General features: G+C 55.0%; 2 protein-coding genes and 1 long non-coding RNA gene across 5 annotated transcripts in view; 2 read left to right on the top strand and 1 right to left on the bottom strand.

The window, feature by feature from the left end:
• CLPTM1 (CLPTM1 regulator of GABA type A receptor forward trafficking) overlaps positions 1–9,701 on the top strand; it is a 30,424-nt gene extending 20,723 nt beyond the window's left edge. The window contains exons 5-14 of the mRNA XM_084771417.1: positions 443–560; positions 4,079–4,164; positions 4,735–4,855; positions 5,156–5,400; positions 5,871–5,964; positions 7,234–7,424; positions 7,682–7,777; positions 8,058–8,193; positions 8,733–8,900; positions 8,981–9,701. Coding sequence (XP_084627543.1) covers positions 443–560; positions 4,079–4,164; positions 4,735–4,855; positions 5,156–5,400; positions 5,871–5,964; positions 7,234–7,424; positions 7,682–7,777; positions 8,058–8,193; positions 8,733–8,900; positions 8,981–9,252 — 1,527 coding nt within the window. The 3' untranslated portion in view covers positions 9,253–9,701. The remainder of the gene's footprint in view (positions 1–442; positions 561–4,078; positions 4,165–4,734; positions 4,856–5,155; positions 5,401–5,870; positions 5,965–7,233; positions 7,425–7,681; positions 7,778–8,057; positions 8,194–8,732; positions 8,901–8,980) is intronic.
• Positions 1–26,965, bottom strand: part of LOC311591622 — a 306,130-nt gene that overhangs the window by 171,878 nt on the left and 107,287 nt on the right. The window lies entirely within an intron of this gene.
• The window catches only part of RELB (RELB proto-oncogene, NF-kB subunit), a 28,236-nt gene continuing 14,868 nt past the window's right edge, over positions 13,598–26,965 (top strand). The window contains exons 1-4 of one of the 3 annotated variants that reach the window (XM_084771394.1): positions 13,598–13,865; positions 14,830–14,877; positions 20,148–20,156; positions 24,181–24,512. In XM_084771394.1, the coding sequence (XP_084627520.1) occupies positions 13,814–13,865; positions 14,830–14,877; positions 20,148–20,156; positions 24,181–24,512 (441 nt within the window). In that variant the 5' untranslated portion in view covers positions 13,598–13,813. Of the gene's footprint in view, positions 13,866–14,829; positions 14,878–20,147; positions 20,161–24,180; positions 24,513–26,965 lie in introns of all 3 variants that reach the window. The other 2 variants (XM_084771396.1, XM_084771395.1) reach the window with 2 other exon arrangements.

Genomic DNA, 26,965 nt, shown 5'->3' with positions numbered 1-26,965 from the left:
AGCTGGCTTACGGAGACCTTGGGCCCTGCAGCCTGTCTGTAACCCTTGGGTGTGAGCCCAGAGCCTCATGAGCACAGGAACATCACGATCCTGTTGTGCTGTGGGGCAGAAGTGCTGTTACTGCTAACGCCCTAGTGCGAGGTGTACTTGGTGACACGTTAGAGCAGGACTGGCCGGGGCAAGCTCCTCGGCCGGCTGCTCTGGGCAGCCTCGCTGCAGTGGTGGATGGGGTGGCCTTCGTCCCAGGCCAGCCTGTCACTGTCCGCTGCAGTGGGACCCAATCTTCAGTCTGTCCTGCTCCAGCGTTTGTGCAGAGCCAGCCAGCTGCCCCCTGTGCCCTGAGTCTTCAGGAAGTAGTTAGAGGCGGAAGTGGAAGCTACGTAGGCAGGTGCTGTGCAGCCTTGTCGGTGTGTCCCCCATTCCCCGCCGCCTTCTCTTGCAGAGCGTGCAGCAGAACGGCTCCATCTACATCCACGTCTACTTTACCAAGAGCGGCTTCCACCCGGACCCCCGGCAGAAGGCGCTGTACCGCCGGCTCGCCACCGTGCACATGTCCCGCAGTGAGTGGCTTCCCTTCTGATCCCAGGGACCCTGACTGCAGTGTGGCACGCAGAGTCTCAGGGGCCGGAGAGCAAGCAGGAGCCCTGAGGTTGGGGCCTGGGCTTGATGAGGCAGGCACTGGCCCCGCTCATCTCTTCCAGCCCTGGGACACCCAGGAAACTGCTGGCGAGAGCGGGAGAGTGGGGGTGTCATGAAGCCGGGAGTTGTAGCTGGGGAGCTGAGGGGCTGAGGCTGAGGCAGGGCTGCGAGTGCGAAACCAGACTGGACATCTGAGTGAGAGGCCTCAGGAAAAGCAAACAAATAAGAAAGAGCAGGTGGCACTCAGAGTGGCTGAGCGAAGCGGTGGTCTCAAAGCTTGGCTGGTGTGGCGGGAAGGAGCTGGTCAGAGTTGGATACAGAGCAGTGGGTTTGGGAGAGCAGGTGGGGCTCAGTTGGCAGAGGGCTTGCTCAGCACTCGGTACGCAGCACACGGCTGTGGTGGTGTCAGAGAATAGAGGAAGACCAGACGGTCACCAAAGGCCAGTGATTAAGGTCTGGGGCAACGCTGTCCACGGCATGGGTGCCTGTCGCTTCCTGCTGCAGAAGGTCTAGTAGGGAAGCAAATAAGCCACCTGGTAAATAATAGTAACTTCCAGAGAGGCCGTGAGCCGTGTCTGCTAGCGCGGACCTTATCCCAGAGCGTCTGAGGCTGAGGTGGGAGGGTGGTGCTCGCACTCAGGGCCGCATCTCAAACACAAAGTCAGCAGCCAGAGACATGGCTCAGTGTCAGGGCTAGAGTCTGTGTCCCCACATCCGTGTCAGCTGCCAAGGCTGCCTGGCAAGCCCTAGTTCAAGGAAGAGGCCCTGCCTTGATACCAAAAGCAAGTGGTGTCATTCTCGGGCCTCCACGTGCCCACACACCTACACACCCGTCACACCAGCACACAGACCACACCAGGAGAACAGCAGAGCAATGTAATAACACTAAATTCAACATTATTTCAACATAGAGTTGGTGGAAAAGAACAAATATGGCACTTTACTTGTTTTGGGGGGCAAGTGTCAGAGTGAATTATGTGTTGTGCCCAGTTGTACCAGCCCCTGTGACCCCATGTAGATGGAGCTGCTCTAAAAGCTTGGCTTCCAGGGCAGGGCTTCTCTGCTCCTGTGGGACAAGGGACACTTCCTATTAGAATCTTTCTCTTTTTAGATTTAACGTTTTTTATGTGTGTAACTGTTAGGCCTGTGTGCACGTGTGTGCCCCATGTACATGCCTGGTGCCTGCAAGTCAGAGGGCATCAGATCCTCTGAGCTGGAGCTGTGAATAGTTAGCTGTAAGCCAGTGTGTGTGTGTGTGTGTGTGTGTGTGTGTGTGTGTATCTGCCAGTGTGTATGTGTCTTATCAGTGTGTGTGTGTATCTGCGGGTATGTGCATCTGTGTCTGTCGGTGTGTGTGTGCACCATGCCATGTATATGCCTGGTGCCTGCGGGGTCAGAGAGCATCAGATCCTCTGAGCTGGAGCTGTGAATAGTTGTAAGCCAGTGTGTGTGTGTGTGTGTGTGTGTGTGTGTGTGTGTGTGTGTGTGTGTGTATCTGACAGTGTGTATGCCTGTATGTGTGCGCGTGCCGTGTGTGTGTTTGTGTGTGTGATTGCCATGTGTCTTTGTATGTGTGCTATATTGTCTGTGTGCCGTGTGTGTGTGTGTGTGTGTGTGTGTGTGTGTGTGTGTGTACGCACAATGTCCGTGTCCCCATCCTCATCCTGCTTTCATTGGCTGTGCCTGCCTCTTGTGCTCCTGAAGGCTGACGGCCTCCCCTCTCTCTCTGGAGCATGTCCCTGGAGTTTGTTCTCTGAGCTACCCAACTTGAGGCGCTTGCTACTGCAGCTGGACATGGGGCCTAGTTTCCAATAGCTCGTAGAAACATGGGGGGTGATGTTGGTGCTATAAGAGCAGTAGGCCGTGGGCCATGGTAGTCTCTGAGCTCCAGGGAAGTGCCATTAACTCCCCAGCATCCCTAACTTGTAGGAGACAAGAGCTAGGATCTCAGCCCAGAGCCCTTGCGTTGGCCCCTGTTCCTAGTAGGGATGGAGTGGGGCAGCTCGGCAGCACAGGCCGTCTTGTGTCTGTATGCCTCTTGAGGCTGGAAACCAGGGCTGCTCACACACTAGGCAAGTGCTGCACCTTCATCCACACCCCCAGCCCCTCACTCGGGGAGTCTAGGCAGCGGCTCTACCACTGACAATCCTAAACCCATTTTATCATTGTTTAACATTTTGGGGTAGGGCTAGAGAAATGGCTCAGAGGTTAAGAACACTGTCTGTTCTTCCAGAGGTCCTGAGTTCAATTCTCAGCAACCACATGGTGGCTCACAGCCATCTATAATGTCGTGCAGGTGTACATGCAGACAGAGCATTGTATACATAATGAATAAATAAATCCTTTTTTAAAAGGTTTTTTTTTTTTTTTTGCTGTTTTTTGAAAAAAGATCTCTGTTTTCCTGGCTGTCCTGTAACTTACCAGGCTGCCTCGAACTCAGAGATCTTCCTGCCTCTGCCTCTAAGGCATGTGCCACTACACCCAGGTACTTTTATTTTGCTAGATTATTTTATTTTGTGTATTTAAGTGTTTTTACACCCAGTGCTTTCACCCATAAGCCATCTCTCCACCTGCTGTTTTTACTTTAAGAGGGTTTCACTAGACTGCTCGGCCTGGCCTTGAATTTACTCTGATCCTTTGCCTCAGCCATGAACTACCTGGGACTACTGGTTTGCACCTCTAGGTCCAGCAGGGCAGGCAGTTTTCCTTCTCTCCGTGAGTAAGAGCTAGTGGCATCCAACTTGGGAGGGCGTGGTCGGCCTTTTGCTCTTGTCTCCGGCAAGGTAGTGGGAACCCTGCCCAGCCTGACCTTAGCAAGGGGAAGTGAGTTCACTTGTGGCTGGGGATTCACAGCGTCAGGGTTCTCATGTTGGCTTCTCACGTTGCTGCCCAGACCTTCTCTGGAACTGTCCTCTGACTCTGACTCCCCATATGTGGCCGTGTACTCAGTGCACTGTTGCTGAGCACCTGGGTGAACCAGCAGGCGGGTGGGCCTGTGTAGTGACGGAATTAAACTGTCCAGGAGAGGGGCTGCGCTGGCCTCCGTGGAGCGGTTAGAGCCACTGAAGTGACTCACGCCTATAGTCCTAGCTAAGGCAAGGGGGTTGCCTCAAGCTTGGGGCCAGCCTAGGCTACATAGTGAGGCGTTGTTTGTTTCAGAACAACAAAGTGGCCCCAGCCGCACAGGAAAGAGGTCTTGAGGAAGGGAACAGTGGCCTGATGTGGGGTCAGGCAGATGGAGGTCGCTTTTGGCCTGTGTTACTCTATAAGTGGTACTTCTCTGTAAAGGTGGGGTGATGTGTCCCTGGAATTTAGGGGTGGTTGAGGCTTCCCGAGTGATGTCATCACGAGCAAAGGTCAGGACATGGGTGCCGTGGGACAGCACCCTGGCGTTCAGGCCTGGAAGTATGCACAGGCCTCCCCCACCCTCTGCCTATAGTGATCAACAAGTACAAGCGCCGGCGATTTCAGAAAACCAAGAACCTTCTGACGGGCGAGACGGAGGCCGACCCGGAAATGATCAAGGTGAGCAGAACAGGGCTGGTGGAGCTCACAGCGCCTCCTGGGTGCACACAAGCTTTGCTCAGGCCAGGTGGCTGCCACCTCTGTGCCATTCCCTGGGGGAGATGAGGGAAGCAGCCACTGCAGCAGGAAAATCACAGTCCAGGCAGCCTGGGTCAGAAGGGACGGAGAGGCTGGACCGACACCATGCAGCTGGCACAGAGCATGCGCTGGAGACGCTAGCTTGGCGCAACCTGGGGCGTGTCTCTGGCGGCACATGAGCTTACCTTCTCTGTGGTTTTGGGCAGGAGCCATGGTCTCAGAGTGAATTAGGGCCACCCTATGAGGGGATACCAAGGTGCTTTCTCTGGGCTGGGTTTGTCCTGCCTGCGATCAGCCTGCCTCTGCCTCCACGAGCCTCTTCCCTGCTTTCAGGTGAGGAGGTGGAAGGTGTCAGGCTTAGCAGGTGAGGGCACCAGCCGTGGCTGGGGCGGCTGCTGTTCTGCCCCAGTTGTCACGGGAGGGCATGAGCAGGGCTCTGTATAGGGCCGCTGCCTGCCTGAGGCCTGCCGCTTATTTTTCATCTCCCCACAGAGGGCCGAGGACTATGGCCCTGTGGAAGTGATCTCGCACTGGCACCCCAACATCACCATCAACATCGTGGATGACCACACACCATGGGTGAAGGGCAGCGTGCCACCCCCACTGGACCAGTGTAAGCCAGCCCAAAGCTCAAGGCCCGCGGCCTTGTCTTCCCCAGGCCTGTGTTTGAGAGACCCTGCCAGTCACACATCTCCTAGCCTCTCTTGCCTCTGTCCCTGGGTGTCAGCTCACAGCTAGTTCCTCACTGTTCTCTATAGAGCTGGGGGGACATGGCCACCCTGTAAGCCTCAGGGGCCTTCATTCAGGGCCAGGCCCCTTTGCCCCTGCATGGTTCCTGTTGAGGTCCAGGGACCCTGTGCTCCTCACACCACAGCCCAGAGATGCTAAGCGGTGGCCGCCCGTGTGCCCACAGATGTGAAGTTTGACGCTGTGAGTGGCGACTACTACCCTATCATCTACTTCAACGACTACTGGAACCTGCAGAAGGATTACTACCCCATTAACGAGAGCCTGGCCAGCCTCCCGCTGCGAGTCTCTTTCTGCCCGTTGTCACTATGGCGCTGGCAACTCTATGCTGCACAGAGCACCAAGTCACCCTGGAACTTCTTAGGTGACGAGCTCTATGAGCAGTCGGACGAGGAGCAGGATTCAGTGAAGGTGTGCGGCTTGGCCACGGGCCAAGGGGAAGTGGGGAATCCCACCCAATGCTCCCCCAGACCTGGTTTCACAACTGCCTAGCTCCCCGTTCCGAGCAGTGGGCAGGAAATGAGTCCCCAGCCCCATCTAACCCTGGGAACCTGGGCCCCAGATTTGTGCCTGTTGTCGGGACCTTCCCTGGCTCCCTGACTTGAGTCCTCTACTTTGTCGCCATGTCTTTAAGTGCCTTCCTGGCTTGTCGTCTGTGCGCTCTGAAGCCAGGCAGACTTGTCTGGGTTGGGTCACAGTTGCGCTCCATTCCTTCCCTGTTCCCTGTCTCCTGTGTTAGCTCACCCCCCACCTGCCTTACCGCTGTCCCTGGTGGTCCTCGAGCAGGTCCTACCTGGGATTCCAAGGGGCATGTGGGGAGTGGCTCTTGGAAGTGAGGCGCCACAGCGGGACAGGCAGTGCTCACAGGCTCCTGTCCCCAGGTCGCCCTGCTGGAGACCAGCCCATACCTGCTGGCACTCACCATCATCGTCTCCATCGTCCACAGTGTCTTTGAGTTCCTGGCTTTCAAAAACGGTAGGCATGGGGACCCGGGACATTGAGGCAACCTGCAGCGGAAAGCATCTACTTCCTCCCTGCTTCCTCCCTGCCTGGGGTCTCACTGCACTCGAGAGGCCTCATGGGCTGGGCAGCGACAGGGCCCCCCCAGGCACAGAGCTGAAGGAGGGGCTGGGCCTGCTGCCTGGGCCAAGGCCAGGGTGACACCACCAGGAAGCAGGGTGGGGATCTCCATAGCCCAGAGAAAGGGAAGCCCCGGGGCTGCTCCCAGCACCCCGCCCATCAGCCCAGCATGCAGCTCCCCAGTTCTGAAACAGTCTATCACTGTGTTCAACTCCAGGTGAGGAGGCAGAGGCTGCTGGCCTGCAGCTGCACAGCTCTGTACAGCAGTCACTCTAACTGCTGCCCGCTTCTAGGCCTGTGGCCCATAGTGTGGGGGTTTGGGAGGTGCCCTGAAGCCCCTAGAATTGGCAGGAGTACTGGGCACCTCTATCACGGTGACACTGCACGGTGGAATATAGTGGGCGAACTTGAGCAGTTCTCCAGTGTGGCCTCCTGGCACGCCTGCCACGGAGAGCTGGCCGAGCTTGTGTGAGACAGCTGGGGACGGACACAGCACCACAGAACAAACACAAACAACAAAACCGCAGCATAGCCAGAGATTAGTACGCACGTGCGCAACAGCAGGCATGAGCCCAGCTTTGCCCCCTGTGCCAGGTGCCCCCTGATCCAAGAAGGGATTCTGTCCACTTGGCCTCCAGAGTCCTGTCTCCAGACCCTCCCCCACCGTTTTGGGGGATGGATGACCTTGTGAGTGGGGTGTGCTAAGCCCCAGGTTTGGGTGTGTGGGCCAGGGTCCATGCTCCTGGGTCGCAGTGCCAGGGGCCCCGTGTGCTTGTGCTCCATCCTGACCGCTCTAAGCCAGGACCCAGGGAGGCCAGAAACCAGGCTGTCTGTGCCCCAAGGGTAGCTCACAGTTTGAGTGGGAGACCAGAAGAAAAGGTCCCAAGCACACATCTTGGCTCTCCCTGACCAGGGGAGTTAGGGTGCCATTGTGTGAGACTGACCCAGTGTCTGCCCAGGTTCTGCCGTGCGGCCCCAGGGTCACAGCTAATCCGTTGCCCTTAGCACCTGACTGCCCGCACTAGCACTTAAAGGACCAACCCAGGGACCTGGTGTTCCTGTCCCATGTGACCGTGGAAAAGGTCCCATGTGCGTTCTGCTTTTGTTGGGCCAGAGTGCAGCCCAGGGGAGGCTGCTGACTGCCTGTGCCCACGTCCTCTGCAGACATTCAGTTCTGGAACAGCCGTCAGTCCCTGGAGGGGCTGTCGGTGCGCTCCGTCTTCTTTGGCGTTTTCCAGTCCTTTGTGGTTCTCCTTTACATCCTGGACAACGAGACCAACTTCGTGGTGCAGGTCAGCGTCTTCATTGGGGTCCTCATCGACCTCTGGAAGATTACCAAGGTCATGGATGTCCGGGTGAGTCGGGTGCCATGGTGTTGTGGGACCTGCGGGGTGGGGAGGGGTCGCCAGCCCGCCAGGCCCTGCCGTGCTCTCTGGGGGTTTCCCGACGCCTGCCTGGCTCCCAGGACCTAGGGGATTTTCACAGCAGGGGATTTTTTGGGTCACTTTAGGGCAGGGGAACCGGGAAGAGTGAGGAAGGGCAAGGGCCGGTTCTGGCTAGGGAGTGGCAAAAGCCAGGGCCCAGCTGACCTTGACCTCCTTCCCGGTTACAGCTGGACCGGGAGCACAGGGTGGCAGGCATCTTCCCCTGCCCAACCTTCAAAGACAAGTCCACGTACATTGAGTCTTCAACCAAAGTGTATGATGATGTGAGTGACCCGATGGCCCTGGGGTGGTCTCCAAGCACCCACACTCGAGAAACAGGCTGGGCCCTTGGTTCTGCTGACATCACTGCCAGGCCCACATCACACCGTGTTCCCCGCCTGCCACATCTACTTCCTGGCCTAGTCCAGAGTTCCCAGAGCCACCTGGAAATTCCCCTGGCCCAGCCTGCTGGACCAGGTGTGGGTGCATAGGGACGAGGAGCAGGGCCACTGAGCCAGGCCTGTAGAGCTGGCCCCAGCGTGTTCTGTGACCTCCCGCACCCAGATGGCGTTCCGGTACCTGTCATGGATCCTCTTCCCGCTGCTGGGCTGCTATGCCGTCTACAGCCTCCTGTACCTGGAGCACAAGGGCTGGTACTCGTGGGTGCTCAGCATGCTGTACGGCTTCCTGCTGACCTTCGGTGAGCAAGCCCGCCTCCTCCTCCCCCCCTGCCTGCAGGGCCCAAGCCAACAGAGCCGCTCAGGTCCACGCTCTCGTGCTTCTGTGAGCATGGCAGCCAGGCCCTGTCCTGGGGCTCACCGGCCAGTAGTGGAGGCGGAGCAGCCCAGCCAGTGTGGGAGGCACGGGATAGGGAGCCCTCAGAAGGCCTTGGGTCTGCAGAGAGGAATTCCTGCGTCACGGGCACCCCAAAGTGCAAAGAGAAGCCAGGCACTCACAGTGACTAGCAAGTAATAAAGGGGCACTTAGATGGGTTTAGGAGCCACTCCAAGGAACGGATGCCGAGACAGTCCCCAGAGGTGACCCCGAGGGACAGCACAAAGGTCTGGGAACTCTTGAGATTGGGAAGCTGAGGTAGGATCTCTGAGGTCAGGCCCATCCTGGGCTATAGCTTAACAAAACAAAACAAAACTAGGAAAGAGAATGCAGAGGCGGAGGGTGGGCTGTGCCCGAGGAACAGTGAGCCGGGCGGCCGGTCATATGTCCGTTGCCCTCCCGCAGGCTTCATCACCATGACACCCCAGCTCTTCATCAACTACAAGCTCAAGTCTGTGGCCCACTTGCCATGGCGGATGCTCACCTACAAGGCCCTCAACACCTTCATTGATGACTTGTTCGCCTTTGTCATCAAGATGCCTGTCATGTATCGGATTGGATGCCTGCGGGACGGTGAGGCCCAGGGGAGACGGGGGCACGGGGGGAGGGAGGCAGTGGCCGGGCCGTCTCCCTCACACAGCGCCTTTCCCCAGATGTGGTTTTCTTCATCTACCTCTACCAACGGTGGATCTACCGCGTCGACCCCACCCGGGTCAACGAGTTCGGCATGAGTGGAGAGGACGTCTCGGCAGAGGCTTCCAGGGCCCAGGCATCGACCACAGCAGGGGCTCTCACGCCTGCACCCAGCACGCCTGTCACTGGAGAGGACACCTCTACAGTCCCAAATGCCACTCCTGGGGCCTGCACTGCCAGCCAACCCCAGGAAGCCCCTCCAAAGCCAGCAGAGGACAAGAAAAAGGATTAGCCACTTGGGTCCTCCTTCTCTGCTCCTGGTGACCACCGTCCGCCTCCCCGGCCCTCCACCTCCTCTCCCTGTCGCCCTCTTCCTGGACAGAGCGGGCCGGGGCGGCAGGAGGCCCCTTAGGGCCAGGGCCCAGTGTGTGAGGTGGGGCCAGGCAGGCCGGGGCTGGCTGTGTGTGTGTGGAGGCAGCGTCCGTCGTCATGTCTATCCGTCTGTTCCTGTGTGTTTGCAGACATCTCGCCCTGCCAGCCCAGCACCATCGGGAATCATGGTGAAGCCGATATGGCGCCGAGGGTGGGCCAGGCGGGGAAGGGGCCGGGCTCCTCTGTGGGATGCCTGCGGTCCTCCATCATCATCTTGTCCCTCATCCCCTGACCACCTGCTCCCAGACCACCACCCTTTAACACAGTCTGGATTTAATAAATTCATATGGGTGTTTAACTTAAGCTCAACCACGGCACCTCCTCTGCCTTCCTTGCCTAGAGCGCGCAGCTGGCTCAGTCTGTGGGAGACCTGGAGGCGCTGGGTGACAGGGAATGGGGGCTGGGGTTGTCGCCCAGCATTTAACGCTGCTTACCTAGCACGAGCAGTGCTTTGGGTTAACCCTGTGCTGCATAGACCAGTGGCAGAGCACGCCTGTACTCGGAGCTACCTTCCTGTCTCAGAGATGGTGGCGTCTCCGTGGAGGCATCTGCTGTGCAACCGTGACAACCTGGTTCGCACTGCTGTTGTGCCTCAAGGCCACACAACCTGATGGATCGAGCACACACAAGGGCAGGAGGGAAGTAACTAGTGTTGTCTGACCTCTGCACACACACCATGGCACACATACCCAAACACCTGGTACTGCCCGTGAGGGGACTCCCAAAACACTTTCATCTTAAGACTCTCATGAGGTTGCTGGCTAGAAGCACCCAGTGTCCCTGTGTTGAGCTGCATGCCGCCAGACAAGACCTAGAACACTAGATACTACCAACCGCTGGACACCCCCAAGAGGGACAGGTCCTGCCCAACACTCCTCAGTGCAAGAACAGGAATGGCCTGTGCACGCTGACCTGGGCCACTGCAGCCTTGGCCTCCAGGACCCAGCTGACCTGTCAGTACAGGAGCAGGGTCTGCTTACCCACTAGACGAGTGACAGCCTTGGGCTACTCCTTGTACCTTCCCACACTTACTCTGTAGAGGTGTCCATGCTGCAAGGAGACACTGGACACAGGGCCGTCCAAGGGTTCCTTCAGGCTCACCCTGCTGAGTCAAGCAGGAGAGGTCCCTTACTCTTAGGGTAGGGGTAGGTGTCATCTCCACTCTCCTCGCTGGGCTCCTCCACCTGCTGTGGCTCCCCACTGTCTTCAGTAGACTCCTAACTGGTGATCTGGGGGGGCTTCTGCTTGTCCCCACAGCCTTTCTCTCATGTCCTGCCACAGCCTCACCTCTAGGCCCAGTCTCCCTTCCCAGGACCCACGTACCCACAGGATGTGCTCGGCGTTTTCTTCTGGGACACCTCTCACCTCTAAGTCCTGAGGCTCTGGCCAGTGGTACATCAGGACATGGAGACTGTTCCTTCACCAGACCAAGATTTGTGAAAACGTGGTGTCCTCACGGGCCACCTTGTCATAGCTTCTTCGCTGCCATTTGCTTTCACAGACCTCTGGACATATCCAGAGCCCTTATTGGGGTCCTGGCGGATGAGTCTACAGTGTTCTGTCAATAGATGCTTCCCAAATCCCTCCTCTGGGCAGACAAATACAGGACAGTTCTGCACACAGTAGGGACCAAAGTCATCCCACGGCAGCCCTGTGGACTTGACAGTCTGTCAGGAACCCTAGGCACTATTGGGAACAGTGGCCATATGTCCTCCTTGTACTTGAAAGGATTTGATGTTTTGGGCTAGCCTGGCTACAGAAAAAGACTTGGCATGGTGACACCCACCTGTAATCCTGGCACTAGGAGATGGAGTTCAGGGTCATCCTCACTGGCATGGACTTTGTATTGTCCCTAATTTTGAGGACAGTGTCCAGCACTGCCACACTATGAGGTCACATACATAAATTCACAACATCCCTTTGAAGTTTGTGATGTTGTTTATCTGTGCCTCCCGATGAGAAACTCAGAAATTTTTCAGCCGGGCATGGGGGAACATACCTTTAATCACAGCACTCATGAGGCAGAGGCTAGCCTGGTCTATGTCACCTGACCAGTATTTAGTAGTCTGAACGGTTGCAGGGGCATAGGGCAACTATGGCAAGAGTTGGCTATATCACCTCCTAACTGAGTTCTCACGGCTCTCCTGTTTTGGGGTCCCGGTTAGGGGAAATTCAAGTCCAGAGTGGTGAAGTCAGTTAGTTGCCTGGTTCCTGTAAATCTAGGACTTGAACACAGGAAATCTGATTTTGGACCTTCAAAGTACAAGGTCTCTCATGAGATTGCTTCTCTTTTGAGGCAGGGTCTTGCTATAAGTAGTCCAAACTAGCCTAGCACTCATGGCATTCTCCTGCCTCAGCCTTTCCAGTGTTGAAGTTACTGGTGTCAGCCATCATGTCTGGCTCTCAGATTTGCTCCTGAATTCACAGTCCTCCTGTCTCAGATCCAGGACTGGTGTGAACCACCATGCCCAGGTTGCCACTTGCTTTTCTGATGCTGGACAACCAACCCAGGTTTTCTTGCATGCTAGGAGTCATGCACCTAGTCCCTCACTGGGGGATCCTAGGCAGGGGCTCTACCACTGAGCCACGCCCCCAGCCACTCATTGGGGGATTCTAGGCAGGGGCTCTACCACTGAGCCACGCCCCCAGCCCCTCACTGGGGGATTCTAGGCAGGGGCTCTACCACTGAGCCACGCCCCCAGCCACTCACTGGGGGATTCTAGGCAGGGGCTCTACCACTGAGCCACGCCCCCAGCCCCTCACTGGGGGATTCTAGGCAGGGGCTCTACCACTGAGCCACGCCCCCAGTCCTCTTTTTTTTCCCTCCTTCCCCTCGTTTTGTTTGTATTGAGACTACACTGCTGTGTAGTGGGACTCATTACTTGTCAGTGATCTCCTGCCTCTACCTCTCCAGTACAAGCATATGGTGGTGGCTACAATGTGTGTGTGCTGCTGAGGATCCAACCTCATACATGTTAGACAAGCATTCTATCACAAGCAACATCCTCAGCCCTACAGTTGGCAAAATCTAAAGGAAAACACTGATTGGTGTTTTCCTTGGTTAACATCAAAGTTTAGGAGATGCCCACTCCTAAACTTATCTACTACAGTCACATTATCCGTCTGGTGCGAAAAGAATAAGAATATGTTGTTTAATAGGAAAGTTAGGTGATATTTATTCCCCATGTCCATATTCATCAAATTATGCTTTGTTAGAACAGCCACCCTCCTAATTATTTATGGTCCCCGGCTGTTTATGTGCGATGGCGAAGGTGAGGATTAGAAGCATGTGGTTCTTAAAGCCAGAGCCTGATGTGTCCATTGTGTTCATTGCAAGAAAGTTTGCTCTTAGCTGGGCATGATGGCAGGTGCCTGTGATCCTAGCATTCGGAAGACTGATGCAGGAGGATTGTCATGGGTTCAGCGTCATGGGTTCAATGATGCTCATTGCTTTGCCGTGTAGCAGCAGTTACCAGTGCCACCTCCATTCACCTCTGCAGTTTTCTGACTCCTTGGGAGCAAGAAGTGGGGGCCTGGTTTCAGGAATGCTGTGTCCTAGCTTTCATCACAGTCCTGCTGTCTCCTGTATGTGTGCAGCATACAGCAGGTGCTCAGTTATGCGTATTTTGCACCATCGCTGATGACACACGCACCGAGAGAAGTGAAATGGAACATACAGATTTTTACAGAAGGTGTCAGCTTGGGGCTGTAGCTCGGTGCTTGCCTAACATGCATGAAAACCTGGGTTCAGTTCTCAGTACTGCAGAAACCAGGGGGCGGTGCATGCCTGTCGTCGTCCCGGCACTCGGGAGGCGGAGGCTGAAGGTCGTCAGTCTGGGCTACATGAGATCCTACGTCAAATATATGTTAAAAAAATATTATCACCAGTGGGGGCTAAGTTTCTGCTCCTGAGATCCCTTTCCAGCCTGAAACACAGCAGATTCAAGTCCTAGTGGGGGGAGCAAGGGGTGCCCGTTCCTCCGCTCGTTCTGTGTGCAGGGCGCCAAGCGGACCCCGGCAGGCGGCCAGCGCAATGGGCAGCGACGCGCACCGGGTCCCTGCGCAGTGCCAAACCTTCTCTTTCCCGGCCGGCCCCGCCCCCGCAGTCACGTGACCAGCGGGGGTTTTCCCATTCCCTTTGGCGTGACGTCACGGAGGGGCGCGAGCCAATGGGCGCGCGGGCCGGCGGCGCCGGGGAATTCCGCCGCCCCGCCCCCGCCCGCCGCCCGCCCGGCCCGGCGCCCCCCGCAGCCCCGGGCGCCTTGCGTCCAGCCCGGCCTTCGGCCGTAGCCTTGCGCCGCTCGCCGGGGCCGGTGATCGCTCCAGCCGCCCGGGCCCGTCCGGCCGCCCGGCTCGCCCTCGTGCGCGCTTCGCCCTGAGCTGGCCTTCGGGCTGTCGGTCCCTACGGGGCCGGCCGGGCCATGCCGAGTCGCCGCGCTGCTAGACCGTCCGCGCCCGAGCTGGGGGCCTTGGGTAAGCGGAGTGGAACGTCTCGGGCGGGGCTCGGGCCGGGGGTTGTTCGGGGCCGCTCGGAGTCACCTGCGGGTTCCTGCAGGACCCGCGCGTGCTTCGGTGCGGACGGTACGAGGGTAGCGGGGACGCTGCGTGAGAGGGGAGGAGGCGGGGGACGGGACGGTGAAGGGTCTCCCTGCCGGAGGTACGGGCTAGGCGTCCCGCTAAGGAGTGAGAAGGGGGCGGGGCCTGACCCTGAGGCAGAGAAGGGGGCGGGGCCCGGCGCTGAGCGAAGGAGGGGCGGGGCGGGGCCTGACAGGCATAGGGGCGGGGCAAACTCGGAGAGGCAGCTTCTTCTGGCTTCTGGAGAGAGTGAGGCTGCCCTAAGGAGTAAGGAATTCAAGGGAGTGGCTCTAAACTACTCTCCGGACTATGCCCCCGCCCCTCCGCAAGGCCTTAAAGGCAAATAAAAGAGGTGGAGCCCAGCTGCCCGATTAGGGGAGGGGCGGGGCCTGACTTCGAGGGGGAGGCGCTTGATTAAAAATAAAGGCGGGGTCAGGCTCCCAGAGCGGGGTGTGTGTATGTGTGGCTCAGGGAGTGGGCGGGGTTTAACTAAGGAAGGGGGCGGGGCCAGACTCTGGGATTGAAAAGGTCGGCAAGCGTCTGGGGAGGAGGGTTCTCTAGTGACAAGGTATTAGGGCTTGGACCTGGCCCAGAAGGTAGAAAGGAGATGGGGTTTTCCTGAGGTATCAGGAGTCCTCCAAGTCCTACGTGCATGGGGGAAAGTAGCGCGTGGTGAGTGGTGAGTGGCCAGGTCAGTGGCAGAAACGAAAAGGCAGAACTTGGTCAAGAGTTACAAAAGAGAAACCTAACCTCAACTGAACTCCGTTAAGGAGGAGGGACCTTATTCAAAGGACAGTCAGGCGGCCTCTGGTCCTCTACCTGCCCTGCCCCACATTATGGTGATCAGATCTCTCTCTCACAGGTTCCAGTGACCTCTCTTCGCTCTCACTGACGGTCTCCAGGAGCACAGGTGAGCTGCCCTCCACAGTCCCTGCCCGCCTGCTTGTAGGGAATGGGATTGGAGGTTAGAAACGTGTATACTTCCCTTTGCTGATCCCCTAAGTGGATCCCTTTCCGATGTCCCCATGATCTTGGACCTTGGAACTGAAGTTGCGACATTGTGTTACCACCCCTCACTGCGTGAATCCACGTGACTTTCCACCTCAGTTTTCCTCATTTGTATATGATGGATGCCGTACCCATTTGTTCCTTTGTGGGGATGGAAAAAGCTGGATGAGTTGATGCTTACAAACTGCCCAGGGAGGGTTGGTGAGATGGCTCAAAAGTTAAGAGCACTGTGACTGCTCTTCCAGAGGTCCTGAGTTCAATTCCCAGCAACCACAGGGTGGCTCACACCCATCTGTAATGTGATCTGATGCCCTCTTCTGGCGGGCAAGTGTACATGCAGGCAAAACAAACTACCCAGGGAGCGTTCCAGTTAGTCGTCATGGTTAGTGGCATAGTCATGAGAAAGAGTAATAATAACTGTTATTAGACAGCCGTAAGTTCTGAGACATGTGCATTCAAATCACTAGACGCCTTGTTTTAAAGGGGGTAGGGGGAGAGGCAGGCAATGGTGGCGCACGCCTTTAATTCCAGCACTTGGCAGGCAGAGGCAGATGGATCCCTGTGAGTTTGAGGCCAGCCTGGTCTACAGAGTGAGTTCCAGGACAGCCAAGGCTACACAGAAAAACCTTGTCTTGGAAAACCAAAAAAAAAAAAAAAAGCAAAAAACCATATAGTGAGTTTAAGGCCAGCCTGGGTGAGGGTGACACCCTGTGTCAAAACACAGAACAAGGATAAACAAACAATCAGCAAACAAGATGGACAGAAGATGTAGCTCAGTTGGGAGAGAGCTTGTCTAGCGTGGACGAGGCCCTGGGTTTGATTCCCCAACTCTATATAAAATGAGTACTATTGGTCCAGACCTATAATGCCGGTACCTGGGAGCTGAGAGCAGGAAGATTGGGAGTTCAAGGTCATCCTCAGGAACATATCAAGTCCAAGGCCTATCTGAGTATCTTGGTTGTTATCCTATTGCTGTGACAAAACACCATGGCTGAGGGAACTTCAGAAGTCAGGGTTTATTGGGGCTTAGGGTTTCAGAGGGTGAGTCCGTGGCCGTCATAGCAGGGAGAATGGCGGCAAGCAGGCAGGCAGGGGCTCGGATCAGCCGCTGAGAGCTCACATTCTTCTCTCCAAGCACAAGGGAGAGCGGAATGGAGGGGAGACTAAGAATGGCATGAGCAAGGAGATGGGGGTGCTGGGGAGATGGCTCAGAGGTTAAGAGCACTGACTGCTCTTCCAGAGGTCCTGAGTTCAATTCCCAGCAACCACATGGTGGCTCACAACTATCTATAATGAGATCTGGCGCCCTCTTCTGGCCTGCAGGCAGAAGGATACTATATACATACATACATACATAAACATAATAGATAAATAAACAACTCTTTGCTGGACATGGTGGCGCAAGCCTTTAATCCCAGGACTTGGGGAGGCAGAGGCAGGTGGATTGCTGTGAGTTCGAGGCCAGCCTGGTCTACAAAGTGAGTCCACCCTACAGCCCAGGTGACAGAGAGAAACCCTGACCTGAAAGACCGAAAGAAAGAAAGAAAGAAAGAAAGAAAGAAAGAAAAAGAAAGAAAGGCATGAGCTTTTGAAATCTCAAAAGTTGCTGGGCATGGTGGCTCACGCCTTTAATCCCAGCACTCGGGAGGCAGAGGTAGGCGGATCACTGTGAGTTCGAGGCCAGCCTGGCCTACAAAGCGAGTCTAGGACAGCCAAGACACTGTCTTTAAAAAAAAAAAAAAAGAAAAGAAAAGAAAAAAAAAGAAAAAGAAATCTCAAAGTCCACGTCCACTGACACACCTCCTCCAACAAGGCCACACTTATTCCCAAATGGCTCCACTAACCGGGGACCAAGCATTCAAACATCTGAGTCTAGGGGAGCCTTTGTCATTCAGAACACTGTACTAGGCAACATAAAAGACGTTCTCAAAGCGACCTCAATAAACACACAGCCTCAAGGGCTGGTGGTGTGGCACAGTGGTAAAGCATTTGCTTAGCATGCACACTGGCCCCGGCTTCCCTTCTGTCTTAGTTAAGGTTCTTATTGCTGTGAAGAGACGCCGCGGCCTCGGGAATGTTTACAAAGGAAAACATTTCTCTTGGGCTGGCTTACAGTTTGAGAGGTTTGGCCCATTCCCATCCTGGCGGGAAGCATGGCGGCGCGCAGGCAGACGTGGTGCTGGAGGAGGAGCTGGGAGTTCTACATCCAGATCTGTTTGAAAGATGTGTTTATTTATTATTATGTATACAGTGGTGTGCCTGCATGTACGCCTGCAGGCCAGAAGAGGGCGCCAGATCTCACTATAGATGGTTGTGAGCCACCATGTGGTTGGTGGGAATTGAACTCAGGACCTCTGGAAGAGCAGTCAGTGCTCTTCACCTCTGAGCCATCTCTCCAGCCCAATTGGGGCTTATTTATAATCTAGAGACTTAAGCATGGCAGGCAGACATGACACTGGAGAAGTAGCTGAGATTTCTGTATCCAGACTGGCAGGCAGCAAGAAGAGAGAGTGACACTGGGCCTCGCTTAAGCATCTGAATCCTCAGCCGGGCGGTGGCGGCGGTGGCGCACGCCTTTAATCCCAGCACTCGGGAGGCAGAGGCAGGCGGATCGCTGTGAGTTCGAGGCCAGCCTGGTCTACAAAGCGAGTCCAGGACAGCCAAGGCTACACAGAGAGACCCTGTCTTAAAACAACAACAACAACAAAAATTTACTTCCTGAGATTCAGAAGACAGAGGTGGATCTTATCGGTGTGAGCATTCAGTAGCCTTAGTGTTCGGCTAGGCCTGGACTTCTCTCAGGGCGGACACCAGAAATCCCGGTGTGGGGTGGTGGTAGGGATGGATGGCTTTGGAGCTGGGTGTGAGCCAAATGCCGGCTCAGGACAGGACCGAGGAGCTGAGACTTGTGTGGCCTGAGGCACAGCTCTGAGGTGACACATTAGCTGCTCAGTGACTGTTGAGTTCCAGCTCTATATCCCGTTCAGTGCTGGTCATTTCTGGGGACTGGGGCAGTGACCCAGATAGTCCTGGCCCTGGCCTTGCAGGGCTCTCTACCCAGAAGAGGGAGCAAGGCTATAAACAATGAAAGGTGGGAGTATTAAAGGTAAGGGGGGCTATGAGGAGGTCGTGGGGGTCAGGGACATTCACTAGTAGGGTTGGGGGTGCGGTGGTGAGCCAGACACAGGCAGAGCTCTAGGTCCAGTAGAGACGTGGCAGGATGGTCCCTATGCTTTAGTACTCACGGTTAGTAGTGTCATGTATGTCACTGCTGAGCCTCATATATGACAGGCAAGCTCCCAACTTCTGAACCCTGTCCCCATGCCCAGCCTGGAAGTGATTTTGTTTGTTTTTTGTTGTTGTTGTTGGTTTTTTGTTGTTTTTTTTTAAAGATTTATTTATTTATTATGCATACAGTGCACATTAGATCACATTATAGATGGTTGTGAGCCACCATGTGGTTGCTGGGAATTGAACTCAAGACCTCTGGAATAGCAGTCAGTGCTCTTAACCTCTGAGCCATCTCTCCAGCCCCCCTTTTTTTGTTTGTTTCAGCCCCCCCTTTTTTTGTTTTTTGTTTTTCAAGACAAGAGTTTCTGTATGTAGCCTTGGCTGTCCTGGACTCCCTTTGTAGACCAGTCTGGCCTCGAACTCACAGCAATCCGCCTGCCTCTGCCTCCGGAGTGCTGGGATTAAAGGGGTGCACCACCATGCCTGGTGGTTTTGTTTGTCTGATGGTCATAGATAAGTATGTGTCTAAGTTAACCCAGGCTAGCCTGGAAGAGCTGCAGCCCTCCTGCAGCACTACCCCGAGCCCTAGGATGACAGTGGTGTGCCTCCGTGCCCGGCTCCCGAAAGTCTATCAAGAACCTCAAGAACCTGCCCCCCTTCCCCTGCCCCCGCCCCTCCCCCTGCTCCCACCCCAAGCAGAATGTCTTGAGTTTGAGTTTGGTTTGGTTGAGATAAGGTCTCCCTTGGTAGCTCACTATGTAGCCCAGGCTAGCCTCAAACTAGTGGCAGTCCTTCCTCCTCAGCCTGTCAGCGCTGGGATTGCAGTCACATCACCTGCAAGTTCAAATTCGTCTTTGCGTCTCCGGGTTCATCCACCACAGATATCTGAGAAGGGTTTCCCAGAAGTTTGAGGTTGGTCCTGTCAGGTCCCCTCTCCTCCCCAAGCCTCGCTATCCCCTCCCCTGCCCGACAACTCCACACCTTCACTGGAAGGGGCGTTGGCATCTACTGACCTCACAGATCAAATGAGAGAAAGGGTACATACATGAAAACTGCCTCCTCAAAGGGCAAAGTTCTGGCTGTTCGGGAGCCACTCCTGGAGTGTGGAGAAAGGAGAAAGCGGAAGGGCGGGGGAGGAGAGGGAGGAGGAGAGATCCGGCTGATTCCGAGCTGATAGGACCAGCTGCGACGTGATCAGTCCCCAGCCAGAAGCCTTCACAGTGACTCTAGGTGGGACGGTTGCTTGGTTCCGTGACCCCGTCCCTGCTGTGTGACTTCTGGGCCTGTTGGCTTCCCCTGGGGAAGGATGGGAGGTTGGTTTCGGTTAAGTCATTGTCGTCGTCGTTGGTTTTTCTTGGGGGAGGTGACAGGGCCTCACTGGGGGCTACCCTCCCCCCCCCACCTATTCTGCAAAGTAGGAGCGAGCCTGAGATTTTGGGGGCTGGGCTAGGGTACAGAGCAGGCGGCGCCCTGGGTTTGATGGTTTCTTCAGGCCCAGGGTGGACTTGATGGAACCTATACACGGTGTATTTAGGACTACTTGTGGGGCTAGAGAGACAGCTCGGCCGTTAAAGGCTAGGCTCCCAAGCAAAAATTATAAAATTGCTTCTGTTTATCAGTTCTGCGCCTCCCCCAGGTCCCCAGCCCCCCCTCTACAGTCCCCCCTTTCCCCCCCTTGTTGCTTTTCCACGAGTTCCTGGCAACACTTTCATCCCTGGTCTAAGGGTTTTACTGGGGGGTGGGGGTGAGTTCTTTTTGGGGATACCTTGGTGCTGGGCCCCCAACATTAAGAGCTGAAAGATTAGCCTGGAAAAGGGTAAAGGAGGCTGGGGGTGGAAGGCCCAGCGAGTCCACCCTGGGGACAGGGGTGGGGGGAGTCTGTGTTAGAAGTCAAGTCTGACCGTGTCTGACCTTCACCTTTCTTTTCTCTTCCTTCCACAGATGAATTGGGTGAGTACGTGAAGGCAACGTGGGGGGGGGGCTGAGGGTCCAGAGGTTGGTAGAGCTGGGACAGGCCTTCCTCGTGTAGTGGGAACAGGCCCTCCTGAGGTGATGCCGGGGCTATTGAGGACCTAAGAGCAAGGTCATTCTCCCACAGGCCAGGCACGCAGCGGTGTCTGTGTTTCCGCGCTCTGTAGCCAGTGCTCACTCGCGGATGGCATGGATCCTCCTTGTACGAGGCCCCGTGCCAGGCCCACTGGGAATCCTGCTTCGAACAAAACTAACTAACTAACTAACTAGCAGGAGCTAACAGTGTGGCCTGGGGAATCAGCAGACAAAAGAACAGAGAATGAGAAAGAAAATGTGGCCGGGCGGTGGTGGCGCACGCCTTTAATCCCAGCACTCAGGGAGGCAGAGGCAGGAGGATCGCTGTGAGTTCGAGGCCAGCCTGGTCTACAAAGCAAGTCTAGGACAGTCAAGGATACACAGAAAAACCCTGTCTCGAAAAATGAACAAAGAAAGAAAGAAAGAAAGAAAGAAAGAAATGTGAGGGTAGGAAGGTGAGGGAGGGGCCTGGGAAGACACAGCCAGGCACACCTCCATCAGTACTCACAAGGGGCTTACAGCAGGGGCAAAGAGAATTTGAGCCAGGTGGTGGTGTCTGCAGCAGCTTACACACACCTTTAACCCCAGCACTCGGGAGGCAGAGGCAGGCAGAATCTGAGTTCGAGGTCAGCCTGGTCTATAGAGCGAGTCCAGGAGAGCCAGGGATGTACAGCAAATCCCTGTCAAGAAAAAAACAAAACAAAACAAAAACCAAAGAATAAAAAACAAACAAACAAACAAACAAACCAAGACAGAGAGGCACATACCTTTAATCCCAGCACTCGGGAGGCAGAGGCAGGTGGATCATTGTGACTTCGAGGCCAGCCTGGTCTACAAAGCGAGTCCAGGACAGCCAAGACTAGTACAGAGAGACCCTGTCTCAAAAAAAAAAAAACAAAAAACAAACAAAAAAAAAACAAAACAAAAGAAAAAAAGAAAAGAGAGAGGGAGAGGTAAAGGAGTGTGGCTTTCACAGAAGGTGGTAAGACACAGTGCCTTATGGGTTGAATGGAGGGGAATCTGGGAACCAGGAAAGAGGAGGAACAAGTTCATGGCCCTGAAGGTGACCAGGTTAGGTGCATACAGGAAACGGAAGGGATGCGGCTGGTTTTTCTCTGAGAGAACGGACTTCAAGGAGAGATTTGGTTTGTTTGTTTGTTTGTTTATTTGAGACAGAGTTTCATGTAGCGTAAGCTGGTGTCACATGCCTTGAGTCCCAGCACTCAGGAGGCAGAGGCAGATACATCTTTGAGTTTAAGTAAAGCCTGCTCTACAGAGTGAGTTCCAGGCAGCTAGGGCTACACAGAGAAGTCCTGACATGAAAAACCAATAAATAAATAAACAAATAAATAAAAAAATAAAAAGTAGCCAAGGCTGGCCTTAAAATAACTGTATATAGCCTGGCGCAGTGGCTCACACCTATAATCCCAGCACTCGGGAGGCGGAGGCAGGTGGATCTCTGTGAGTTCGAGGCCAGCCTGGTCTACAGACTGAGTCCAGGACAGTCAAGGCTACACAGAGAGAACCTGTCTCCAAAAACCAAAACCAACCAACCAACCAAAAGCTGTGTAATGGAGGATGCTCCTCCTCCCTCCGCCTCCCTGGGGCTGGGTTGGATGCAGTCCTGAGGTAGGACCCAGGGCTTGATGCCTGTGCATCCTGGGCCAACTGAACTACCAACTGAGCTACATCCCTCTGCTCCTTTAGTTGAGGCACGATATTGCCATGTAGGCCAGGGAAGGCTCAAATTCATCCCCCAGGTTAGGCAGTGTACTTCTACTGAGCCACGCCCCCAGCCCCTCCCTGGGGGATTCTAGGCAGTGTACTTCCACTGAGCCACGCCCCCAGCCCCTCACTGGGGGATTCTAGGCAGGGGCTCTACCACTGAGCCACACCCCCAGCCCCTCACTGGGGAATCCTAGACAGGGGCTCTACCACTGAGCCACACCCCAGCCCCTCACTGGGGAATCCTAGGCAGGGGTGCTACCACTGAGCCACGCCCCCAGCCCCTCACTGGGGCATTCTAGGCAGGGGCTCTACCACTGAGCCACGCCCCCAGCCCCTCACTGGGGGATTCTAGGCAGGGGCTCTACCACTGAGCCACGCCCCCAGCCCCTCACTGGGGGATTCTAGGCAGGGGCTCTACCGCTGAGCCACGCCCCCAGCCCCTCACTGGGGGATTCTAGGCAGGGGCTCTACCGCTGAGCCACGCCCCCAGCCCCTCACTGGGGGATTCTAGGCAGGGGCTCTACCGCTGAGCCACGCCCCCAGCCCCTCACTGGGGGATTCTAGGCAGGGGCTCTACCGCTGAGCCACGCCCCCAGCCCCTCACTGGGGGATTCTAGGCAGGGGCTCTACCGCTGAGCCACGCCCCCAGCCCCTCACTGGGGGATTCTAGGCAGGGGCTCTACCACTGAGCCACGCCCCCAGCCCCTCACTGGCTGATTGTAAGGCAGATTCTACTAGTGAACTGTATCCACATTTGAAGCAAGTTTTATGTGGGGACACTGTTGGACTTTACTAGCAGGGGATTGGGGCCATGAGGGGCTTCAAGGCAAAAGAGGGATGGGTTGGTACTAACAAACTCCCTTTGGGTGCATGAAATGAACAAATACAAGGGACAAAAGGCAGGACCCAAGGAGCGTTGGCAACTGCCTTTGTCCAATTGGGAGATGGTGGGATGGAGCGGGGGGCGGGGAGGGGGAGAAGGAGCCTATCGAGGAAGTAAATACGATTTTGAAATAGAGGCACAGGGGTGGACGTGCTGTCCAGAGTTCCTCCTAGTGGCACGTGTCTGTAATCCCAGCCCTAGAGAGACAGCGGCAAGAGGATTTTGTGTTGGAGAACAGCCTTAGCTACACAGGGAGAACCTGTTTCAGAAACACAAGGGCGAGGGGCTGGGCAGCCGGCTCAGTGGCTAAGAGCACTTGCTATTGCAGAGAACCCTAGTGTGGTTGCCAGCACTCGTGTTGAGAGACTCACAAGCACCTGTAATGCCAGCTCTAGGAATCTGAGGCCCTCTGCAGGCCTCTGCAGGCCGGCCACTCCTTGGCACACACCCCTAAGTGGACACACGCATATGCATAATTTTATAAATCTTCAGAGGGTTGGAAAGATAGCTCAGCACTTACAGACTCCCAGCTCCAGTTTTAAGGGTTCTGCCGCCCTCTTCTGGCTACTGAGGGCACTGGCTTTACCTAGTGGTGCACAGATAGGTATGCAGGCAACACACGCGCACACACATACAAAGAGAAGAAAAAAACAAAAACAAAACCTTTACGAAAATCAAGGAGGAGCCAGGTGGTATCTCACATCTTTGATCCCAGCACTCTGGGAGGCAAAGGCAGGAAAATGTAAGTTCGAGACCAGCCTGTTCTACAGAGCGAACTCCAGGACAGCCTGAGCTACACAGAGAAACCCTGTCTCAAAACAAAACAACAAGCCGGGGCGGTGGTGGCACACGCCTTTAATCCCAGCACCCGGGTGGCAGAGGCAGGCCCATCTCTTGAGTTCCAGGCCAGCCTGGTCTACAAAGCGAATACAGGACAGCCAGGGCTGTTACACAGAGAAACCCTGTCTCGAAAAACAAAAACAAAAAACAGAAACAACAACAACCATAACCCCCCGAAACAAACCAAACAAGCAAAAACTAAGGGCAAAGTGCAGGTATATGGCTTATCCCAGCAGAACAGGGTGGATCTTCCTGTGTGCGCCTAGTCTACATAGCAAGTTCGAGGCCGGCCACAGCTACACAATGAGACCCTATCTCAGGAAAACAAAAACAAACACCAACAACCCCTACTCACCCAAAAAACAAAACAAAAAACCAAAAAACCCCAAAACCTCAAGGGTAGGTAAGGTGTGAGAAGGCAGGAAGGGGGGCTCACCCCTGTCCTCCCTCAGCCTCACCCTTCTGCTTGTCCCGCAGAAATCATCGACGAATACATTAAAGAGAAAGGGTTCGGCCTGGACGGGGCTCAGCTGGGCGAGATGCCGCGCCTGGTGCCCCGCGGGCCCACCCCGCTGAGCAGCGTCACCCTGGGGCCAGCTGCGCCCCCGCCTCCCGCCACGCCGCCGCCCTGGAGCTGCACGCTGGGTAGGCTTGTGTCACCCGGCCCGGGCCCACGGCCGCACCTGGTCATCACGGAGCAGCCCAAGCAGCGCGGCATGCGCTTCCGCTACGAGTGCGAAGGCCGCTCGGCCGGCAGCATCCTCGGGGAGAGCAGCACCGAAGCCAGCAAGACGCTGCCCGCCATCGAGGTGCGTGTCCTACCCTTGCCGTGGCGCCTGGACATAGGATCGCTGCGCTTACATCCCCAAACCTCAAAAGCTGCTGGGGTGGTGGGTCACACATACAACCCCCCAGCTCTTACGGAGACTGTGGGGGCCAGCCTGGATTACAGAGTGTAGCCTTTTCTTTAAAACCACAGCTATCGAGGTCTGATGGTGGTGGTGGTGGCGCACGCCTTTAATCCCAGCACTCAGGGAGGCAGAGGCAGGTGGATCTCTGTGAGTTCGAGGCCAGCCTGGTCTACAAAGTGAGTCCAAGAGAGCCAAGACTACACAGAGAAACCCTGTCTCAACAAACAAAAACACGGCAACGGATCATATGAGATAGGATGCTTGTGTGAGGCTGTTCCTAACATCTGGCTCCCAAAGACGATGCAAGCAAAGTTACCTGCAACATCCCATTTCGCCGCTAGAGGGAAGCACTCACTCTAACGCCTCAGTGAAGTGTATGTCGCAGACTAGGTCTTTGCAATTCAGGGTTGCTTTCAGGGACTCTGAGGCTAGCAGGTCCCAGAGATGGATGCATAGGAAAATGGAGAGTCGCATCGGGCGGTCTACTGGGGTTAGTTTTGTCTCCTCCATCACCTATGGTTGCTGAAGTTTTTCGAGCCGGGCGTGGTGGTGCACGCCTTTATTCCCCGCACTTGGGAGGCAGAGGCAGGTGGATCGCTGTGAGTTCGAGGCCAACCTGGTCTACAAAGCGAGTCCAGGACAGCCAAGGCTACACAGAGAAACCCTGTCTCTCGAAAAAACAAACAAACAAACAAAAAAAAAAAAACAACACATTCTGTAAAAAAGAAATCAGTTTTTCTGCTGCATTTTTCCCCCAGTAATGGGCATTGAACCTAAGCTTTTGTATTTGTTAGGTAGGGGCTCTACCACTGAGCCACGCCCCAGCCCCTCACTGGGGGATTCTAGGCAGGGGCTCTACCACTGAGCTACACCTCGGCCTTTTCATTTAATTAATTAGTTAATTTCAAAACAGAGCTTTTAAAAATTTTTTTTTAGTTTTTTTGAGATAGGGTTTCTCTGTGTAGCCTTGGCTGCCCTGGACATGCCTTGTGGACCAGGCTGACTTTGAACCCACAGCGATCCACCTGCCTCTGCTCCCTGAGTGCTGGGGATCAAAGGCGTGCGCCACCACTCCTGGCTCTGATTTTAATTTTTATATTTAGTCACACACTTGTAGCCCAGATTGACACTTACCTTTTTCTTCCTCAGCTTGAGAGTAGCTGGAATTACAGGCTTATACTACCAGGCCTGGTTTTTCTTCGTTGTAAGTGCTTGTTGTTGTGTTGTGAGTGCTTGTTATTTTTGTTATTGTTGTTTGTTTTTTTGAACTGGCATCTTAAAATGTTTCCCAGGCTGACCCCAAACTCCAAGATTCAAGAGGATATCCTCCTGCCTCAGCCTTCAAAGTTAGGTGGACTGTCGTATGCCATCCTGTCCACCTAGCTTGGCCCCCCGTCTGCCTGTCTGTCTATCTGTCTGTCTCCGACTGACTGTGTTTACTCTTAGGACTACATCCGCTGTGCACGCTGGCACAGGCCTTTCATCCAAGCACTTGGGAAGTAGAGCTGGGTAGATCTCTATGTGTTTGGGGCCAGCCTGATCTACGTAGTGACACCCTGTCTTCTCTCCCCACCCCTCAAAGCTGGATGCTGTGAGCAGGCCTTCCAGCACCCTAGAGGTAGAGGCAGGAGGATCAAGGGTTCAAGTTCACTCTCAGCTGCGTAGTGAGTTCAAGGCCAGCCTGGGAGACATTAGGGCTATCTCAAATATCCAAGGAAAAGCGGGACATGGTGGCTCACCCCTGCAATGTAGCACCTGGGAGGCTGAGCCAGAAAAATCAGGAGTTCAAGGACAGCTCTGATACCTAGCAAATAAGGGGAAAGCCTGAGCTACCTGAGTGCGTGAGAGCTTGTCTCAAAAAGTATGTGTTAATCCCAGCACTCAGGACGCAGAGGCAGGTGGGTCTCTGAGTTCAAGGCCAGCCTGGTCTACAAAGTGAGTCTAAGACAGCCAAGACTACACAGAGAAACCCTGTCTCGAAAACCTGAAAGAAAAAAAAAGTATGTTAAAAAAAATTCCACCAAAGCCAGTTGGTGTGTGATGCACTTCTTTAATCCCAGCACATGGGAGGCAGAGGCAGGCGGATCACTGTGAATTCCAGGCCAGCCTGGTCTACAAAGCCAAAACTACATAGAGAAACCCTGTCTTAGAAAAAAAAAATTCAACAAAGAGGTAAGTAGGGGAGAGAAGGAGAGAGGTGGATAGACAGCACATTGCAAGGTTCTGTAGTCACTGTTGACGTGGTTCTGCACAGGGGAGTGATCTTTTTGTTTGTTTGTGTTTTTTGTTTTTTGTTTTTCGAGACAGGGTTTCTCTGTGTAGCCTTGGCTGTCCTGGACCCGCTTTATAGA

Source organism: Acomys minous, assembly GCF_964271855.1.
Source record: "Acomys minous genome assembly, chromosome: 20".
Classification (NCBI taxonomy): Eukaryota; Metazoa; Chordata; class Mammalia; order Rodentia; family Muridae; genus Acomys; species Acomys minous.
This window is presented reverse-complemented; position numbering and strand designations above follow the sequence as displayed.